General features: G+C 41.6%; 1 protein-coding gene across 2 annotated transcripts in view; it reads left to right on the top strand.

The window, feature by feature from the left end:
• Positions 1 to 17,789, top strand: part of PRKCH (protein kinase C eta) — a 154,133-nt gene that overhangs the window by 101,780 nt on the left and 34,564 nt on the right. For both annotated transcript variants that reach the window (XM_018562752.1, XM_018562744.1), the window contains 3 exons: positions 637 to 768; positions 7,136 to 7,309; positions 16,823 to 16,977. In XM_018562752.1, coding sequence (XP_018418254.1) covers positions 637 to 768; positions 7,136 to 7,309; positions 16,823 to 16,977 — 461 coding nt within the window. The remainder of the gene's footprint in view (positions 1 to 636; positions 769 to 7,135; positions 7,310 to 16,822; positions 16,978 to 17,789) is intronic.

The raw sequence follows: 17,789 nt of genomic DNA, 5'->3' as shown, positions 1-17,789 counted from the left end.
ATTCCTCCAGCTTCATCCCTGAAGGTCCATACCACCGTACAGACCTGAGACTGGAGGAACAGTCTGCAGGAGCCTGTGCATTGCACCCTAGATCCACTGATCCCGGACGCAATGCTCTGCAGACTCAAATGGAAAATGTAAGGAATGTAATTTTTTTTTCTTTTTGCTAAAAGTGCGTTGACGCATCAAAAATAGAAAATGCATGTCAACCCAACTCCCAGCTGTCAGTTGCACCATTTAACACAATGGCTAACCTGTATACATGCATTGACATGCATTCAAATGCATAGGTGTGAAGGGGCCTTTACAGTTGGGGACACTTATTAATGATGGGTGGAAGTGATCCATTGGGCTTTTGTTACTTTCCCCTATTCTGTGTTCTTTCTGTGGGTCTTTTAAAGCTTCCACATTCACAAAACATCTGTCAAAGAGTTGCGGTACATCATAGTTGTGAGTATGATATCACATAGCTCGGATTGCATATTTAAAAGGCAGAATCCCAGGCAAATGACCCCTCCTGACTGCTCTTATGTCACGCAACATATTTATAAAGCGTTGGCTCCAAGTATTAAGGTAACAAATGTAATTACTGCCTTTTTTGCAGCATATAAGTAATCTGACTTGTTCTCTTTACAGTGTTCAGATGGCAGCCCAATACAATCAGAAATTGGTTCTGAGGAAGATGCGCTTTCCAACATGTCGCAGTACAAATTTGGAATTGAGGATTTCAGCCTCATTAGTGTGCTGGGAAAAGGCAGTTTTGGAAAGGTAAGGTTGGTACCTACATTTATATACATTGCAACAGACCATACTTGGCCTCATTTATGGCTTTTAATAAATAGATTCTTACATTCCTTGTTCTAGTGCCGCACAGCCAAGCTAAGGAAAGAATAAGGTTGCTATAAGCAACAAGAACAATTCTGTATAGGAGTTGTAAAGTCCCAGCAAATCCTGTCCCATTTATAATATCAGCAATATCGTAGGAATGCATACTATACTTGATTTTGATAATACAATCAAAGCTTACTTAAAAAAAATCCCTTTTATGGAGTGAGCGCTGCCTTCCATCTGTCCATCACTTTCACCAACTTCCTGGGTTCCTAGTGTGCTGGGCTGCAATCTCCATTTCCCAAGACTACATATCCCACCATGCATTGCTTCCAGCAAGCAATGATAATGTTACATTGTTCAGACGTTGAGTTGTAGTTCAGAAGGCCGGTTCTGTGAGAGTGATGACACAAGGAAAGACACAGGGCAGAGTAAAATCGTGTCAGTGCATTGAGGAAGTACATCCTATGCGCATCTTCAGTATGTAAGTGTACAAACTTTTAGATCGATATGGTTATTAGGAGTGGGGTGGAACTTGTGGACATTCAGAATAGAAATGCAGATTTCATTTTTAGTTTTTGACCTTGAATACTTTTTAAAGATTTTTAAAGCAAGAAACATTTTAAGATATTCATCTCAATTTACAAAGCTTTGGCACAAGAAGAAGGCTATTTATTTCAGCCATGTGACTGTAAATTTCAATGCACGATTGGTACAAGGTATTCATGACCTATTATCATCATCCCCACCATCTTTAATTATCAAATATCATTGGGCTAAAAATAACGCTTTAAACAAAAATAGGGGTCACTATCCGGATGTGTTTCCTTTGTGAATAAAGCTGGTTCACTGAAACGTATACAATCGCTGAGACAAATCATCCCGTTATATCAGGGGTAGGCAACCTCGGCACTCCCAGCTGTGGACCTACAAGTTCCATGAGGCATTGCTGGACACTGACAGCCACAGGCATGACTCCCAGAGGGAGATGTGATTTGTAGTTTCACATCCGGAGGGCCTAGGTTGTCTACCCTTACATTTTATCAGTATGTCAAGTCCTCATGCTATAATTTGTAGGGTAGCGTCATGTCACGGACACCCAGTGCCGTTTTTCCGTTCAGATATTTAGTAGGAACTTTTATTTTTTTAAGTTTTTGGTGTAGCAGCTGTCACATGTTTAGAGTTCTGAAATATGACATTGTTCCAGTGAAAGAAATATCTTCCTGTATAAAGAGGTACAGAGAATTCTGTCTGTATGGCAGGATTTAGTTTTATGCTGATTTATGGAAACTGGGCCGAAGGCTTTTTACCTATAGCAGTTAATCAGATCGTTCCATTTCCGAAGCTCGTTTGGACTGTTTTGAACATCAGTTTCAGTATTGCTCTGGTTTCTATACATCAGCCCGGCATTGGTGGAACAATCTGTTATAGGCACAAGGAAACTTTCTCTTCCCCCTCCTTGATTTTATTAGCTGGTTGCAGTTCTCCTTCCAATTGCAAGAAACGTGCCACATCCTCCTCTACTGCATAGCATTTACTGTATGATATAATTAAGTAGCAGATTGCAACATTTACTTTTTATCCTGTTCTTCATTTACTCTAAAATGGAAGTGACACTAAACTTAGGACTTAAATCCTAAAAATACATTCAAGTACCTTAACTATTAACACAAATGTATCTTACTTTTGTATCACTCGGCTGTAGATCGTCAAATCATCTCTGAATTGGTGCTGACACTGTCCTTCCTTCTGGAGGGGGGCTACTTTTGTTCCCCATGGTCCATGTGTGTGTTGTAAAGTAGTCACCGCTCCAAGCTCACTCCCGTGATGCACTACAATCTCATGTTTATTTTACTAATTTGTATTGAGATTGTAGTCCACTGGATGAGCTTGGAGCGGTGACTACTTTACAACACACACATGGACCATGGGGAACAAAAGTAGCCCCCCTCCAGAAGGAAGGACAGTGTCAGCACCAATTCAGAGATGATTTGACGATCTACAGCCGAGTGATACACAAATAAGATACATTTTTGTTAATAGTTCAGGTGTTTGAATAGATTTTTAGGGTTCAACCCCTGAGTTTAATGTCACTTGAAAGCAGTGGCGTTTATCAGTAAATATGATTTTTTTTTAATGAATTTGGATGAAGGTGTTTTGTTCTCACTGGGCCCATCTGCACAGCTGCTTAAAGCTCATGAAACGTGCGCTGCATTCAGCTCTGTAAAAAAAAAAGAGAAAGCAATTTCTGCGTGTATGCACCTATGCATCTGTAAACGCATGTTCATATCAATTTGAGCTACAGAAATGGATGACGAATTTTGTGGATCTGTTTTTATCTGTCTAAACACATTAACAGAAGCATTTTACTGACCATTAGAGGAGTTTTTTCCTTCTGCGCATTCAGGGACACAGCAGAGATTTTTCGATCTTGACCATTGGCGATCTTTATGCAAAGACATACAGGCAACAGAAAGAAATCTGCAATGGCAGCCCAGTGGGGCCAGACTGATATAACTGGTTATAAAGTGTTGTGGAGTATGTTGGTACTACACCATTACCAGTTTCCATGTTTATGTAACACAGACATTACACAGCGCGTCACAAATCTTATAGAACCATTGAGATCAGTCCCTGCCCTTAAACCAGAACTCTGGGGAAAACTATTATTAAACTTGCAGTGTGGCTACCCCCGCACTGCAAGGGTTAAGTGCTCGTGTTCGTCTAGGGAATGTCCCTTGTTGTCCTCACGTCCTATACACCGTGGGGGGAATTTATCAAAACTGGAGCAGACAAAATCTGGAGCAGCTGTGCATGGCAACCAATCAGCTTCTCTCCTCAGTTCAGATTTGAAAATGAATGAGAGTGGCGGATTGGTTGCCATGAACAGCTTCTCCAGATTTTGTCTGCTCCAGTTTTGATCAATTCCCCTCTGTGTAAAGAGTGTGATGATTTACAGGACCTTAGAATGCTGGGACAGAGGGGCTCCAGGGACTGGTCTAAGAACAAGCTGGTTCCAAGGATCAGGCTAGTATAACTTTATCCCCCCCTAGACACAAACGAGCAGTTATCCCTTGCAGTGCAGAGGTAGCCCCAATGAAAGGGTTAATATTTTCCCCGGAGTTGTTTTTTAAATTAACTTACATTGCATTACCTCTAAAAGTAAGACAGGTACTCGCATACACATTCCAGGGCCAGTGTGGTGAAGCATCAAGTAACCTGCCAGCATGTTTTCAGGTTATAGGAGGAAACCAATCAACAAATCAACACATGGAGATCATACCAGCTCTATGGAAACAGTCACTAGAGTGTTGACCCCATTCATGCTGCAAAGAAGTGGTGCTAACCGCATAATTGTGGTGCTGGCTTCACTAAATGCAACAAAACAAATGGTGTGTAAAAGCAGATTTAACAGCCAATCTGATATAATTGAGGTCAAAAGCAACGCCTTGGCAGCTGAAGGCGCATTCCGTTCATCGGTTCATTGGCTGGATTTCATGCTGTAAATCCTGTCTGACAAGTTTTTTCTCAGGTATGACCTTTCACTCTGTAGAACTTGCTAGGAGTGCATCTCCGTACTTTGAAGTGATTCTTAAACATGGGCAGCTGAACACAAGTCAAACATATCTTAACCTTTCAGAGAAAAATATATCTGATTGGGTGATTTAGCTCTTTTTTTCAGACTAAAGGTTCTTAGCCCCGAGCAAATAAGTCGGCCTCACAACGGGATTATGCAGCATCAACAGAACATTTTCAGTTATTTACAGATTATATTTAAATGATCCAGTCTGTATAATCTGCCAATATATGCCTAACTGGTGAGACCATGAATGGACTGATACCTGATCAATATTAGTAGATGACGGTTAACCATGACTCTTACAAGGCATACACGTGACCTTCAAAAGGGGGGCACTCAGTGTGCATTTTTGTGTGCAAACGGAGTGCCCCCCAAAAGCTGAGTTTGAAGGAATGATTCGGCACATGTGGTGAGTGAAGCCTGGCCTGTGTAGTCCGATCCCATAGATGAACTACTGTAGGTCTAATTGCTGAAAAGTTAGTGCTGGTTCCGAGAGAGACGTTTCTGAACACACAGTGCATCGTAGTTTGTTGTGGTCACGGTTTAGGTTGCCAATGCTGGCCCATGTCCACTACCAAAAGCACCTACAATTGGCATGTGAGCATCAGAACTGGACCATGGAGCTTTGGAAGAAGGTGGCCTGGTCTGATGAATCATGTTTACTTTTACATCATGTACGTGTTCGGGTGTGTGCGTGTCATATACCTGAGGAAGAGATGGCACCAGGATATACTATGGTAAAAAGGCAAGCCGGTGGAGGCAGTGTGATGCTTTGGGCAATGTTCTGATGGGAAACCTTGGGTCCTGCCATTCATGTAGATGCTATTTTGACATATACCACCTACCTTAACATTGTTGCAGACCAAATACACCCCTTCATGGAAATGGTATTCCCTGATGTCAGTGGCCTCTTTCAGCAGGATAATGTGCCCTGCCACACTGCAAAAAAATGGTTCAAGAATGGTTTGAGGAACACAACAACCAGTTCAAGTTGTTAACTTAGCCTCCAAATTCTCCATATTTCAATTCAATCAAGCATCTGTGGGATGTGCTAGAAAAACACCTCACAACTAGTGATGGGCTCGGCACGTGGAGCTGCGAACACACCCGAGCCTATCCCTACTCACAACCTACAGGACTTAAAGGATCTGCTACTGATGGCTTGGTGCCAGATACCACAGCATACCTTCAGAGGTCTAGTGGAGTCCATGCCTCAATGAATCAGGGCTGTTTTGGCGGCAATAGGGGAACCTACTCATATTAGGCTGGTAGTCATAATATTATGGCTGGTCATTGTATATGAACTATTTAAAAAAAACATAAATGACCATTAACAAGTCAGTCGGATGCATTGACCAGCTGCAGATTGTGACATGATTAATCCAGTTCTACTTTTATTATCACTGAGGCCTTGTTAACATGTGTGGCAGTGCCATTTATTGTTAACGACATCCCAACACACCCAAACCCAGCTGCACCATGTGCTTTCACATCCATAAAATTGCAACAAATTTTATAGTAACAACGTACCATTGCACATTTTGAAAAACGGGAATGAATGGGCTTGGCTTCCTTTTACAGGACGCACAATTGTGAACTGGGGCTGAAAACTGCAGTTCCTGATGAAACCTTCTCTGCAAATCCTAATAGAATGTATAATGTGCAGTCAGTTTGCCAGTCTCATCTGTAACTAATGAGATATTATGCAGGCTATGTTCTGTCTACAAACATATACTCCCTTTTACAAATTACAGAATCTGTGCAAACATCATTATCCTCCTCTGTTTATTCTTTATAGATGGTTCGCTGTTCTTGACAAAATGCTCTTGTTATTAATGCCTTGATTCATGCTCACTTATTAGAGGTACCGGTATATGAGTCAATGCTTGGGTTCTTTAAACAGAAAATTCCTATTTGCCAACCACTGCTGTCACAGGCTTAGAGTCAACCCGTGATTTGTCCACAAAGGTCAAATCAACAACTTCAATTTAAAGCCCCCCTTCCTAGCTGCATATACTCGACTTTCCATTGACGGACAGAACACATTTCACAAATGCACAGCAGCTGTAAAACACTAACTCATATCAAGAACCTGCACATTAAAAGTTATTTTATTAAAATAAACTTTATTGCAGACATGCAGCACTTCCTTCACTATCGATTTTGTGCTTTGCCTATTCAAGGGAAAACATGTTTGCTTTGAATTCCCTACCTGCAGCATACAGTTACCTTTTTTTTTGCAAACCGCGGTATCTCTGGGTTTGGAGTGGCATGTGGCTTACTCCATGTGACAGTATTGGGCCGATCAGGAAGGAAATGATAAACACATGGTGAAAACTGCATGTTAAAACTGTAGATCTATAGATGAGGGAGAAGGTATGTGCAAATCTTGACTTTACCTGTAAATGTTGAGCTTGGCCATCCCCATTGATAGGTCAGTGAGGCTGTTCATCACATAAACAAGCCAATAACAAGGTTTGGGAGGCCGGGTTAAAGGCACAATTAGCAAGCACAGTCAAGATTTACAAACCGCTTCAGGGGTCTGTATCTGTAGGCCTACAGATCATTTTGACATGAAGTCTTTACTGAAGGTGACCTAAATTATTTCACAATAAATAAAGGTTTCATGTAAAACACATACAAAAGATGTATTCACTCTTTTTATATTTACTATTGAATTAAATTATTGACAGAGAAAATGTGACTGTAAAACTCTTTGATCCGCAGGTCATGCTTGCGAAGTCTCGGGATGGGGATAACCTGTACGCAGTAAAGGTGTTAAAAAAGGATGTGATTCTTCAGGACGATGATGTTGAATGCACCATGACGGAAAAACGCATCCTGTCTCTGGCGTCCAACCATCCATTCCTAACACAGCTCTTCTGCTGCTTCCAGACTCCGGTGAGAGCCTTCATTATGTATACAGCTGAACACTGATTCAAGGAGCATTATATATAATATAAATGTGTGCTTACTTAAAGCACAACTCTGGGAGTTTTATATTTTGTGCTTTGTATGCAACGGGGAAGTTTTAGAACCTTTATCTAAATTTTAATGGCAACGTTGTCCCCATTGGAGAGATTTCTCCTTGCTGCTTGTAAGTCTGATGGGTGTCAGACGTGTTTGAGTCCTAGCCTGTTGTGACCACCAGTGGGCACTGTTGCATAAGAATCAATTTAACGTTTTATGCTGAGTGTAATAATCACCAGCTCCCGTCTACTACACAGTATACAAAGCTGGAAATTCTAAAGGGTTTAAGGAACCATAAAACTGGCCATACACTTTTTTCATTCAGGGATTTTTGTTGCTGCCAGGAACCCTCTTTCGATTCTAGCTCAAATAGCCCATCATGCACAGACCACTGTCGTTTTGATAATCGTTGGTTAGCAATACTAACTCGCCGAATTACGTCGACCGACAGAACGGATTTTCATTAACGCGTGTGCAGTGTTCATGTTACGAAAACGTCACTAATCCATCGATTTCCGTTTGATTCAAAAAAGTTTTCCAGCCAGGCTGATCGAGGAAATTCGGCCTGGAGTACAGTAAAAAAAAAAAGAAAAAAATTTGCCTGGAGTACAGTAAAAAAAAAAAAAAAAATCAATGGATTCCCATCAACTGATCGATTATCGTTCGAAAGACCATTTCGTGGGCGATTTCCGAACGATAAATTGATAGGTGTATGGGCACCTTTACATTCCCTACGCATGTTACAAACTGATCACCTCTCATTAAGAAATATAGAAGGGCTTTAAAACTCCACTATACCTTTTTGAGATACATATTGTACTGAATTGTAGTAAATACTATTTATAAAATATTCTACTTAACTGTTTAATTCTATTATACAGTCTTTTGATGACTGAATTTAGGCCTTTGGGATTTTTTTTCTATTGGAGTCTGCCTTAATCTTAAGGTAGGGTTTATCCTGAAGATGGCTTCAGTCAGGTTAATTGTTAGATGCTGGCGCTCTTTTAAAGTCCAGGCACGCCAGATTCCGTAAATCAATGTCAGTCTATTCAGAAACAAAAAGAGATGCACTAAGCTCATACTGCAGCTTACAGCCCAACACAAACATGCTGAAATATTATGCAATTCAGGATATTCTCAAATTGCAGCTAAGCCCAAATGACCTCTTTTGCTTTTAGTAAATTTAAAGTTGCCGCTAGTTATTTACAGTGTGTGTGTGTATGTATGCATTTATGTATGTATGTGTGTGTGTATATTCATTTCTCCTTTGCAGCTTCAATTCTCACCCTAAGTACAGCACACTTATTGTAACGTTCTATGTCTGTCCAGGTCTTTGAACAATTCTGTTAATAACCCTTTATTTAAGGCGGTTGTGATACTGAACAACATTTTTTTTTTTGGCATGCTCTCCGGAGTCAACAGTGTATGATTTTCTGGAAATAGTTGATTAGTGACCTCGTTAGTTACCTTGCTTCTCTGCTCGAATCCCGCCTGAGAATCCAAAACTGCTCGTGTGGCCGCAATATGTCGGGATCCGCTCCGGCGTCTCAGTATACCGCGAGCTGTGGCTCGTGGTATACTGAGCTTAGGGTAACGGAAGGATGCTAGTTTGTGTCCTCCCGTTACCCTAAGGAGAACTATGGGGAAAAGCCCTGACCCCATAGTTCTCCTTTAAGGTAACATTAACATGGGGGTAGGGGAAAATGTTTTTGACTTTAATGCCACTTTAATATTTAATATTCAAATTGGTATAATATAATTATTGCTATAATACAGCAAGAAGTAATGACACTGAATACTGAGACATTTTTAAAATAAAACCAAACTAAACTGGGTACATTTAGTCCAAGTATGTCTTGCATTATTTTGTCTTTACATGTCTCTCCCCTTCCCGGTTATACACATTTTTCTGGTCCCCTGGTTGATTTTATATCCAAGGAGCATATGCCTGCAGAACATACTGATGCCAGAATCTTCTTATGTGAGTAGAACTGCCAGAAATGCACAATGCAGTTCACATCAGCCACATGAGGAATAGCATTCACGGAGAAAAAAAATACATTAAAGTGTATGTAAACCCTAACGATGAGCTTCTCATATCTGATAAAGAAGATTGTCTGTAGGGACTTTAAGTTTAGAGTCCATCAGTGTATTATTCATTGCTTACGCTCTGATAAAGGGGGATTCCTGAACCCCAAATGTGTTGGCTGTGCATATCTTCTAGTTGCCATTCGTGAAGCCAATAAAGATTTTTTTTAGACTTTTGAGACGATTATCTGGTACTCCTTTTTTAGTCTTGATTCACGTGGGCTGCTCGTTCTGAGTGTCCCCTCCCTCTGAAGGGCCCCTTGCTTTTTTTAAAAGCTGCCAGAACCGAGCCATCAGGCCCAATTATTGCTCCTACTTGACTAAGAGAAAATTTGTGGTCCAGCACCTCACCCCCACTCACCCTTGGAAGCTTCAAAATATGACATTTTTGCTTTTTGGATTTAAAGCCACGTTCATAACTAACCTTCAGTTCAAGTGTTTAAGGTCCTTGACATTGTCTGTGTTTCTTCTGGCTTGTAAAGAAGGAGCTCACTTTTAAGAAGAGCTTGGCGCTGTTGCTTGTCAACAGTTGAGCCAAAACACGTTTGACAAGAGGGCCTGAGATAGTGTTCAGTAAATAATAGCCCAGGTCCCTGCCCTACACTACTAATTGCATGAAATCTATACTGGGTAACTGTAAACCGTAAGCTCTGTGGCCATTGCCTGGTGACAAGTGTCATATTTCTGCAGACTTATGTGCAGCGTCGATCAGCAGTGTCCCGAGGTTGTTACTGACAGCTAAAGCATGTGACTCCAGGCTAATGTGCAGATATGCAAGGAGATTTGGGAAGGGGGTCTTTCAGGTCATGTGCTGGGAATGCCACAAAAGTCAACCTTGTAACCCTTCAGTACTTAGAGTTTTCAGCAAGTTGACCATCCGTGTATTATTCCTATTGATCAGCTGTGGAGGTGTTCTAAGATCATGCAAAACACACTTACAGTATGTATTTATAGTCTAGTGACACTGATATCATCCATCTTATGTACAGGGGGATTAAGCTGCTTGCTATACCATAAGAAAATATATTGCTTTAAAGTTTTCTTGTTGGCCAATGTGTCCTAAAACACAGATAACTCTATTTTTGCATTGATAGAGATTGATAAAGGTTACTGTCTAATTCTTGATAAAATGCTTTTTTTAAATTTTGGATAGTGTTCAGAGTTAAAAAAAAATTGTCAGGTTTTTATTTATGTGTGTGACCTCTATTGGGAGATTTTTCCTAATTTAATGTTCCTGTGACACCAGAACATAAAATGGTGGGAGAAATCATCACCAAGACAAGAAGGCACAAGCAGCCATAAAAAATGCTCAGTTTCTAACTCTTCCCCGCACAGTCTCCATTTCCTCACTCTATACAAAACCAAATTATACATTTGTGCCTGCAGTTGGACTTTTTAGTTCTTGCACTGTCGAGCAAGGTCTGCCTGATGAATCAGTGCCCCCTCTCTCATAAAATCAAAGCATTATGGGCTCATGCACATGGGTGCATTGGAGCATATAACATATGCATCCAATTTACCCAAGCACATGAGCAGAAATGCTTTTTTTCTGCTACTGGAAAGCTCAGCTGGTGCCCATAGACATGAATGGCTGTGTGTGGCTATACTTGCCTTTTTTGTAGACTTTCTGTATTCGGGAGAATACGTCCGTATGCTATACTTGGAATTTAGCGAGTAACCGCATATACACTTCAGGCTGGATAGTGATGTCAGAAGCCATGGGTAAGGTATGTATATGTTTGCTACATTTTCCTCCCTACAGACTTTTAAAAAATGCTTAAGCCACTTTTTATGATGTTGAGGGGGAGTTTTAGTGCAGGGCCCACTTTAGAGAATAACTACACTTCCCAAATAAACCGCCTTGAGTAAAATATATTGTTTAAGGGCAGCTGTAATGATTCAGAGTATGTTTGTTTTTTTATTCTAATTTTAGTTTTAAAAGTAGTTTTTTCCCTTTATATCATCCCTTAAGTAAGTGTGTTCCAAGGCAGCTTAGCTCTTAGTATGCACCACCCAACGTTTAGCTCTGCATGGTAATTGCCAATAAGCACAATATTTCAATTAAAGGGACCCTTTTGCTATAAAAAGAGGCAGGCAAATACTTACCTCTCCCAAGAGAAAGAGGAATCCTCTCCAAAAGTCTTTTTGTAAATTGACTCTTTCATTATTGCACAGTGGTTCCTCCTGCACACTCCTACATCATTGACATCCTGTATTAAAGTAGGGGTCAGCAGGGGGGACCTGTGAGTGGAGCGTGGGACGCAGGAGTTTGACCATCCTGACGTGCCGTGTCTTTTTTATTCAAAGGAATGTTGGGGAGAATACAGTGATTATCAGAGAAGCGTTTGGTGCCACATGTAGAGAGAGAGAGAGGCAACGCTCTTCTTTATTGTTACCCTGTCACATGTGCTTCCAGTGGAGACTATAACCAACCATGCTGACACACTGCAAAGTCATATTCTGCCATTGTCACCATCAGGAAACCCATCAGAGATCGAATAGCATCAGAGATCAAAAAAGGTAAAAGAGAAGGAAAAAAAAAACAAAGTGTTGGTTTGGTACACATTCTATTAACAAGCTAATTACCATCCAGTTAGGGTTTATATCTACCCTTAAAGGAGAACTATGGGGTTCGGGCTTTTCCCCATAATTCTCCTTTGGGTAACGGGAGAACACAAACTAGCGTCCTCCCGTCACCCTAAGCTCAGTATACCGCGAGCTACAGCTCGCGGTATACTGAGACACCGCAGCTGAAGCGGATCCTGACAATTTTATGTCTGGACCCGCACAGCTGCGTGACTGACAGCTGGCTCTGCCCATCTAGAGGCAGAGCCAGCTGTACCCGCCCCCTCCCCCGTCCGTTTCGCCAGTCAGCGCTGGAGGATCGGAGCGGGGAGGGGGGAATCCAGCCACTCCCCTGTCACGGCAGAGAGCTGTGACAGGATCGAGAAGTGAGCGAACGCCGGTATGTGTTCGCTCACCTCCCGATCTACTGAGCCGACCTGTGACAGTTTCATTGTCACAGGTCAGCTAGAACTATGAGGTGAGTGAAAAGCACTCAAGATAACACACAAGGAGTTCATATGAGCAAATCTACTCTACAGAGAAGTTTATAATTTCCTGCTTATTCATTTGATTTTATGCTGCATGCATCATACAGATGATGCAATGTTCATGAAGCCAAAGTACAGTGTCTGGACTGCATAACACTAAGTATATGGAACCAACAAGGGATCAGCCCAAGAAAAAATGTGTCTAAATGTAGGCCAACCTCTTTGCTATGAAGCCCAAGACCAATTTCCCACGACTTCTTTTTTTTAAACTGTAATCTCATATCGCCCCCAACATCTAACAATTAGAAGGTGAGACCTTGAATCTCTTTCCCCTTAAAACTGCCCCAAATTTTCCCTATTTACACAAAACCCTGCTTTCGGTAAAGTGTATCTATAGCGAAACGTTTTTTGTTTTGTATATAGTGGGCAGGTATTCGATCCCCTATCGGCAAAAAACCTCTGGTTCTGATGAAGGAGGCGTGCCCCTGAAACCCATAGACCTTTAGAACTCAAGGGGGCAGAGGACGCTGATGTGCTGTACTCCTTCAGACTTCCGCTGCTAGAGATTTTATACTTCATCACCATTTGTATGCTTTTAACCACCGACTTTCCTGTAAGTACATTTTTATTTGCGTGTTGTACAAATAAATTACACTTTTACACTATGGAGGCGCTCTGTCTTGTCCCTTGTTTCCTAGATCGATGGTCTTTTTATATATATATATATATATATATATACACACACACACATCTTTATAGCTGGAGTTCAGCTTTTATCACAAAAGGTAAAAAACTGTTGCTGTAACTGCTTTAAAAAGTTTTAGCTGGAGTTCATATTGAATTTGTTTGCAAAGTCCACCTAAATCTGAAGTGCATGGGAGAATACAGTCCCCACAAGCTGACAATGCTGCTCAAGGGTGGCTCCATTGCTCTTTCCTAGAGTGGAGCCACCCTAAGACAGGAAGAGTGTTACTGATCATCAGGTGAAAATAAAGGGAAGAAAGCCTTAAAATTAAATCTAGTGCAGCCATCACATTTAGGGACTGGTGAGCTGCAATATATTCAATTCTTATTTTTGGGTTTAGATATTCTTCAGTTTGCTTATTAGAATCCCCTGGGAATTGGGTTACCACTGACAATCATGGAGACATCTGACAGTATGTGGAGGCATCTCTGAGTGGCTTCAGTTTATTCTTAAAGCTGGCTTTGTAATTTTTAGTATGGTATACCGCGTATGTATACTTGAGCTGTGCTGTGTTTTGAAGTGTATAGGTCCTGGGTGTAGGAAATAAATAGATGTTCTGTGTTCCAGAGCAGTGGTTTGGAATGTGAAAAGTATTTTACTCCTCTATCTTGTGATAGAGCTCTCTCCCACTGTGCTAGCAGTAAAAGGCAACGGCATGAACCCTTGTCAGGTCAGGTGACATTTAGTGCTTGTATTTCATACTGTACATGTCTCACATTGTTTGCTGCAAGTGCAGGGGACAAGAGAATACATTTATAGACCCTCGTAAGTTGTGCTTTTAAGGGAAAATTCTGAGCGCTGGTCAGTGTAGGGTGAGGTGACCTCAAGCCCAGTGTCACCAGTTTACAGACCAAGTGATTCTTTTACTTTCTATGCCTTAAAGCGATGAATATTAAAACGGAAGTAGCTTTTTTTTCTTAAAAAATAAATAAATAAAAGATTTAATGGGCAGGGAGTCAAATCTTCCCTCTCTTGAAGAGTTTCAGGTGATCAGAAACATCTAGGTATGTCAGATACATGGTCTCCCACTGGGTGCTTTGGGTCTGGGTATGTGAGATACATGGTCTCCCACTGGGTGATCGGGTTTCAGGTATGTCAGATACATGGTCTCCCACTGGGTGCTTTGGGTTCAGGTATGTCGGATGCATGGTCTCCCATTGGGTGCTCTGGTTTCAGGTATGTCGAATACATGGTCTCCCACTGGGTGCTTTGGGTCCGGGTATGTCAGATACATGGTCTCCCACTGGGTGCTTTGGGTCCGGGTATGTCAGATACATGGTCTCCCACTGGGTGCTGTGGTTCCGGGTATGTCACAAACATGGCCTTCCACTGGGTGCTCAGGTTTCAGGTATGTGAGATACACAGTCTCCCCCTCTGTTTGCTCTGGTTATGGTATCTCAGATACATGGTCATGGTATGTCAGATACATGATCTACCGCTGTTTGCTCTGATTCTAGGTATGTTGGATACATGGTCTGTCACTGGGTTCTGTGGTTCCGGTATGTCGGATACATGGTCTCCCTTTGGGGTGCCCTGGTTCGGAGTATGACCTATACATGGTCCCTCCTACTGGGTGTTTTGGTATGTCACATACAGTACATGGTCTCCCACTGGGTGCTCTGGTTCACAGTATGTTGGATACATGGTCTCCCACTGGGTACTGTGCTTTCTCCTGCTGGCCACTACATTGTTGCTGTGTCCTGTAGTGACAAAGCAACCAGCGGGAGGAACCATGGAAAAGTTCAGGAAATATGTTATTGCCAGGATCACTAGGTGAAAGTAAAGGAAGGGGGAAAACATCCTGAACAAGTAAAGCTAAAGCAGACCAAAAGTAGGCAGGAAATACTAATAAGACTGTTACTTTTCTGGCCATTTCCCATAAGTGATAAGAACTTGAAGCTATTGTTGTTTGTACGCATTCCGAGACGATTACTATGTTGACACCTAGCATGGCCAAACGTACAAATTAGCCAGTAAAAATGACTCATTATACTATAAAATATAGTCTGTCTTGTAACATGAAGTTTCATGTTACATGTATTATTTTACTACAGCTACTTTTGTCAATTTACTTTTACAATTGGCTTTACAGGCAAATATAAATGTAATAAGAACAAGAGAGATTTTATTTGAACCAGGAAAATTAAAGCCCAACCAAACTTTAGCTTAAATTGAATATAATCCAGGTGCATCAAAGCAAAAGGTGTGCAAAGTCAGTAGAAAAGCCTGTCCCCTGCCAGCATGCTGTAGAGAAGGACCCTTGCTCTCTGTGGGGAAGCAGTGGTCTCTCTGCAGAAGTCCAAAACACCCCTTGAGTAAGACTTGTAGCTCTGCAATTAGCAGAGTTCATGTTCCTTGCTGATTTGGAGATCTCTGGCTCTGATGTTTCATTTTTGAGATAGTATGCTTGCTCTCTACAGTGTAAACGGTCTGGTGGTTGGGTGAGAGTTTTTAAAACTCTCACCTATGATATCATTTTTAGCAGTGACATCACTTAAGCACTCAGGGTTTAAGGCTAGGTTCACACCTAAGTGATTTATCGCACGGATTGGATTGCACGATATCGTGCAAAACACAGATGCACATTGAAGTCAATGGACGCTGTTCACACCTTTTGTGGTTTGTCACGCGGACGAAATTGCCTGTCGCGCGAGAAGGTTCAAGAGCTATTTTCGGGCGGTTGTCGCACGATTTGCATCCCATAGACATCCCATAGACATCCCATAGACATCCCATAGACATCTCTATGCATTGAAAGCGCGAGACAACTGCACGAAAACAGCTCGGCATCTGAATCGCCTAGGTGTGAGTCTAGCCTAAGACTTTTAAAGTGGTATTAAGCTCTCAACTTTTTACAGTAACAAATTTTTACTAAGCAACTTTGCACTGCCCAGCAAAGTATTTCTTTATATTTTTGTCCGGTGATCATGTTCCCACACAGCTGGCTCCAGCTCAGCTCAGCTTCCCTGTACAGTACAAGATCACAAGATGCAGAGCAGTCTCCAGTAGCCTCCATCCCTTAGCTAGGAGGAGGTGGGAGCAAGAAACAGATAACTGGCTTACCCTGCTATGTCTGTGTGTTGTTGGAGACACACACAGCTTACTAGCACACACAGGGGTGGCTCTATAGGACCCTGCAAGGAAAGGTAGACACAATAAAACAGTATATCGGTTCCCGCACTCAGGGGACCAGCTGACCCTACAGGAATATAAAACTTTTAAACACCAAGGAGCAACATCCACTGTAAGTGATTTAATTAGTGATTTTAATATCACTTTAAGTGTATTTTATTAAAAAAAAAAAAGCATTGGTTGCCCACAGCAACAAAAGGGATTCCAGGCATCAATTTGATTTGTCAGCTTGAACACGAAAAGTAGAATAACATTTTTTCTTATGGAAAACTAGATGTGTCCTTTTCCCAACTACCAGCTGCATGTACCACAATCACTGTGATATGAAACAGATGCTGAGCAGTTTCCTATAATCTCTGCATGTTGAATGCATTCGGAAGCTTCAATGGTCCATTTTCATTTTCTTTTCTTTTTTTTAAATTACAGGACCGCTTATTTTTTGTGATGGAATTTGTGAACGGTGGTGACTTGATGTTTCACATTCAGAAGTCTCGGCGGTTTGATGAAGGCCGCGCCTGCTTCTACAGTGCAGAAATCACCTCTGCCCTCATGTTTCTTCATGAGAAAGGTGTTATTTACAGGTAAGCAGTCAAACAATGGCCAAACCGCCACGGGCTCAGGAAGTAGAGCAATGCATTGCCCATGAGTACAGGGGGGTTCTTCCTGCAGCCCTCATCAGCTTGAGGTCAATTCTCCTATTACTGTATGTTTTAAAGTATTGTTTTTGTCTACATTAGTGTCTATAGATGTAATTGGGGGCAGACATATTTGCTCATCACCGATTGTGGGCTCTGCTTTATTATTCACAGTGCTATGTAGTGGTTGTGCTTTACTGCTTCTTCTTACAGTGCAAATCGCTTTGTAAAAAAAACATATAATTCCCCATGTGGCTGATATGTTAACAGTTATGAGACCCTGTTGCCAGACCATCCATTTTAACAAACCTTTTCCCCTAAGATTTTATGTGCATTTAGCCTATTTTATGCATATTACCTCTAAAAGCTTCCCATGTGTAGCCATCCAATAGCTCTGAGACCCTGGACACCCTGCTGGGTGACGCCATGTTGGATGTGATATCAGCTGACCCAGCAGACTCTGAGGTGTCACTCAATTGACACTCTATTGCAACCTTTCTCAACCAGGGTGCTGTGGCACACTGGGGTGCCTTGTGACTTTCTCAGGGGTGCCTTGAAATTTTGTGATGGTAGGAAAGGGAACTCTGATGTAAAAGAAAGGGGAATCTGATATGAAAGGGGGCTTTTAATATAAAGAAGGAGCTCTGATGTGATGGGAAGATTCTGATGTGAAAGGAAGAGGGTCTGATCTAGAGATGGGGCGGGTCTTGATATGAAGGGGGGCTCCTAATATGAAGGGGGGAACCTGATATGAACGG

The sequence above is a fragment of the Nanorana parkeri genome, unplaced genomic scaffold (assembly GCF_000935625.1).
Source record: "Nanorana parkeri isolate BGI_ZX_2015 unplaced genomic scaffold, ASM93562v1 scaffold20, whole genome shotgun sequence".
NCBI classification, from domain to species: Eukaryota; Metazoa; Chordata; class Amphibia; order Anura; family Dicroglossidae; genus Nanorana; species Nanorana parkeri.
This window is presented reverse-complemented; position numbering and strand designations above follow the sequence as displayed.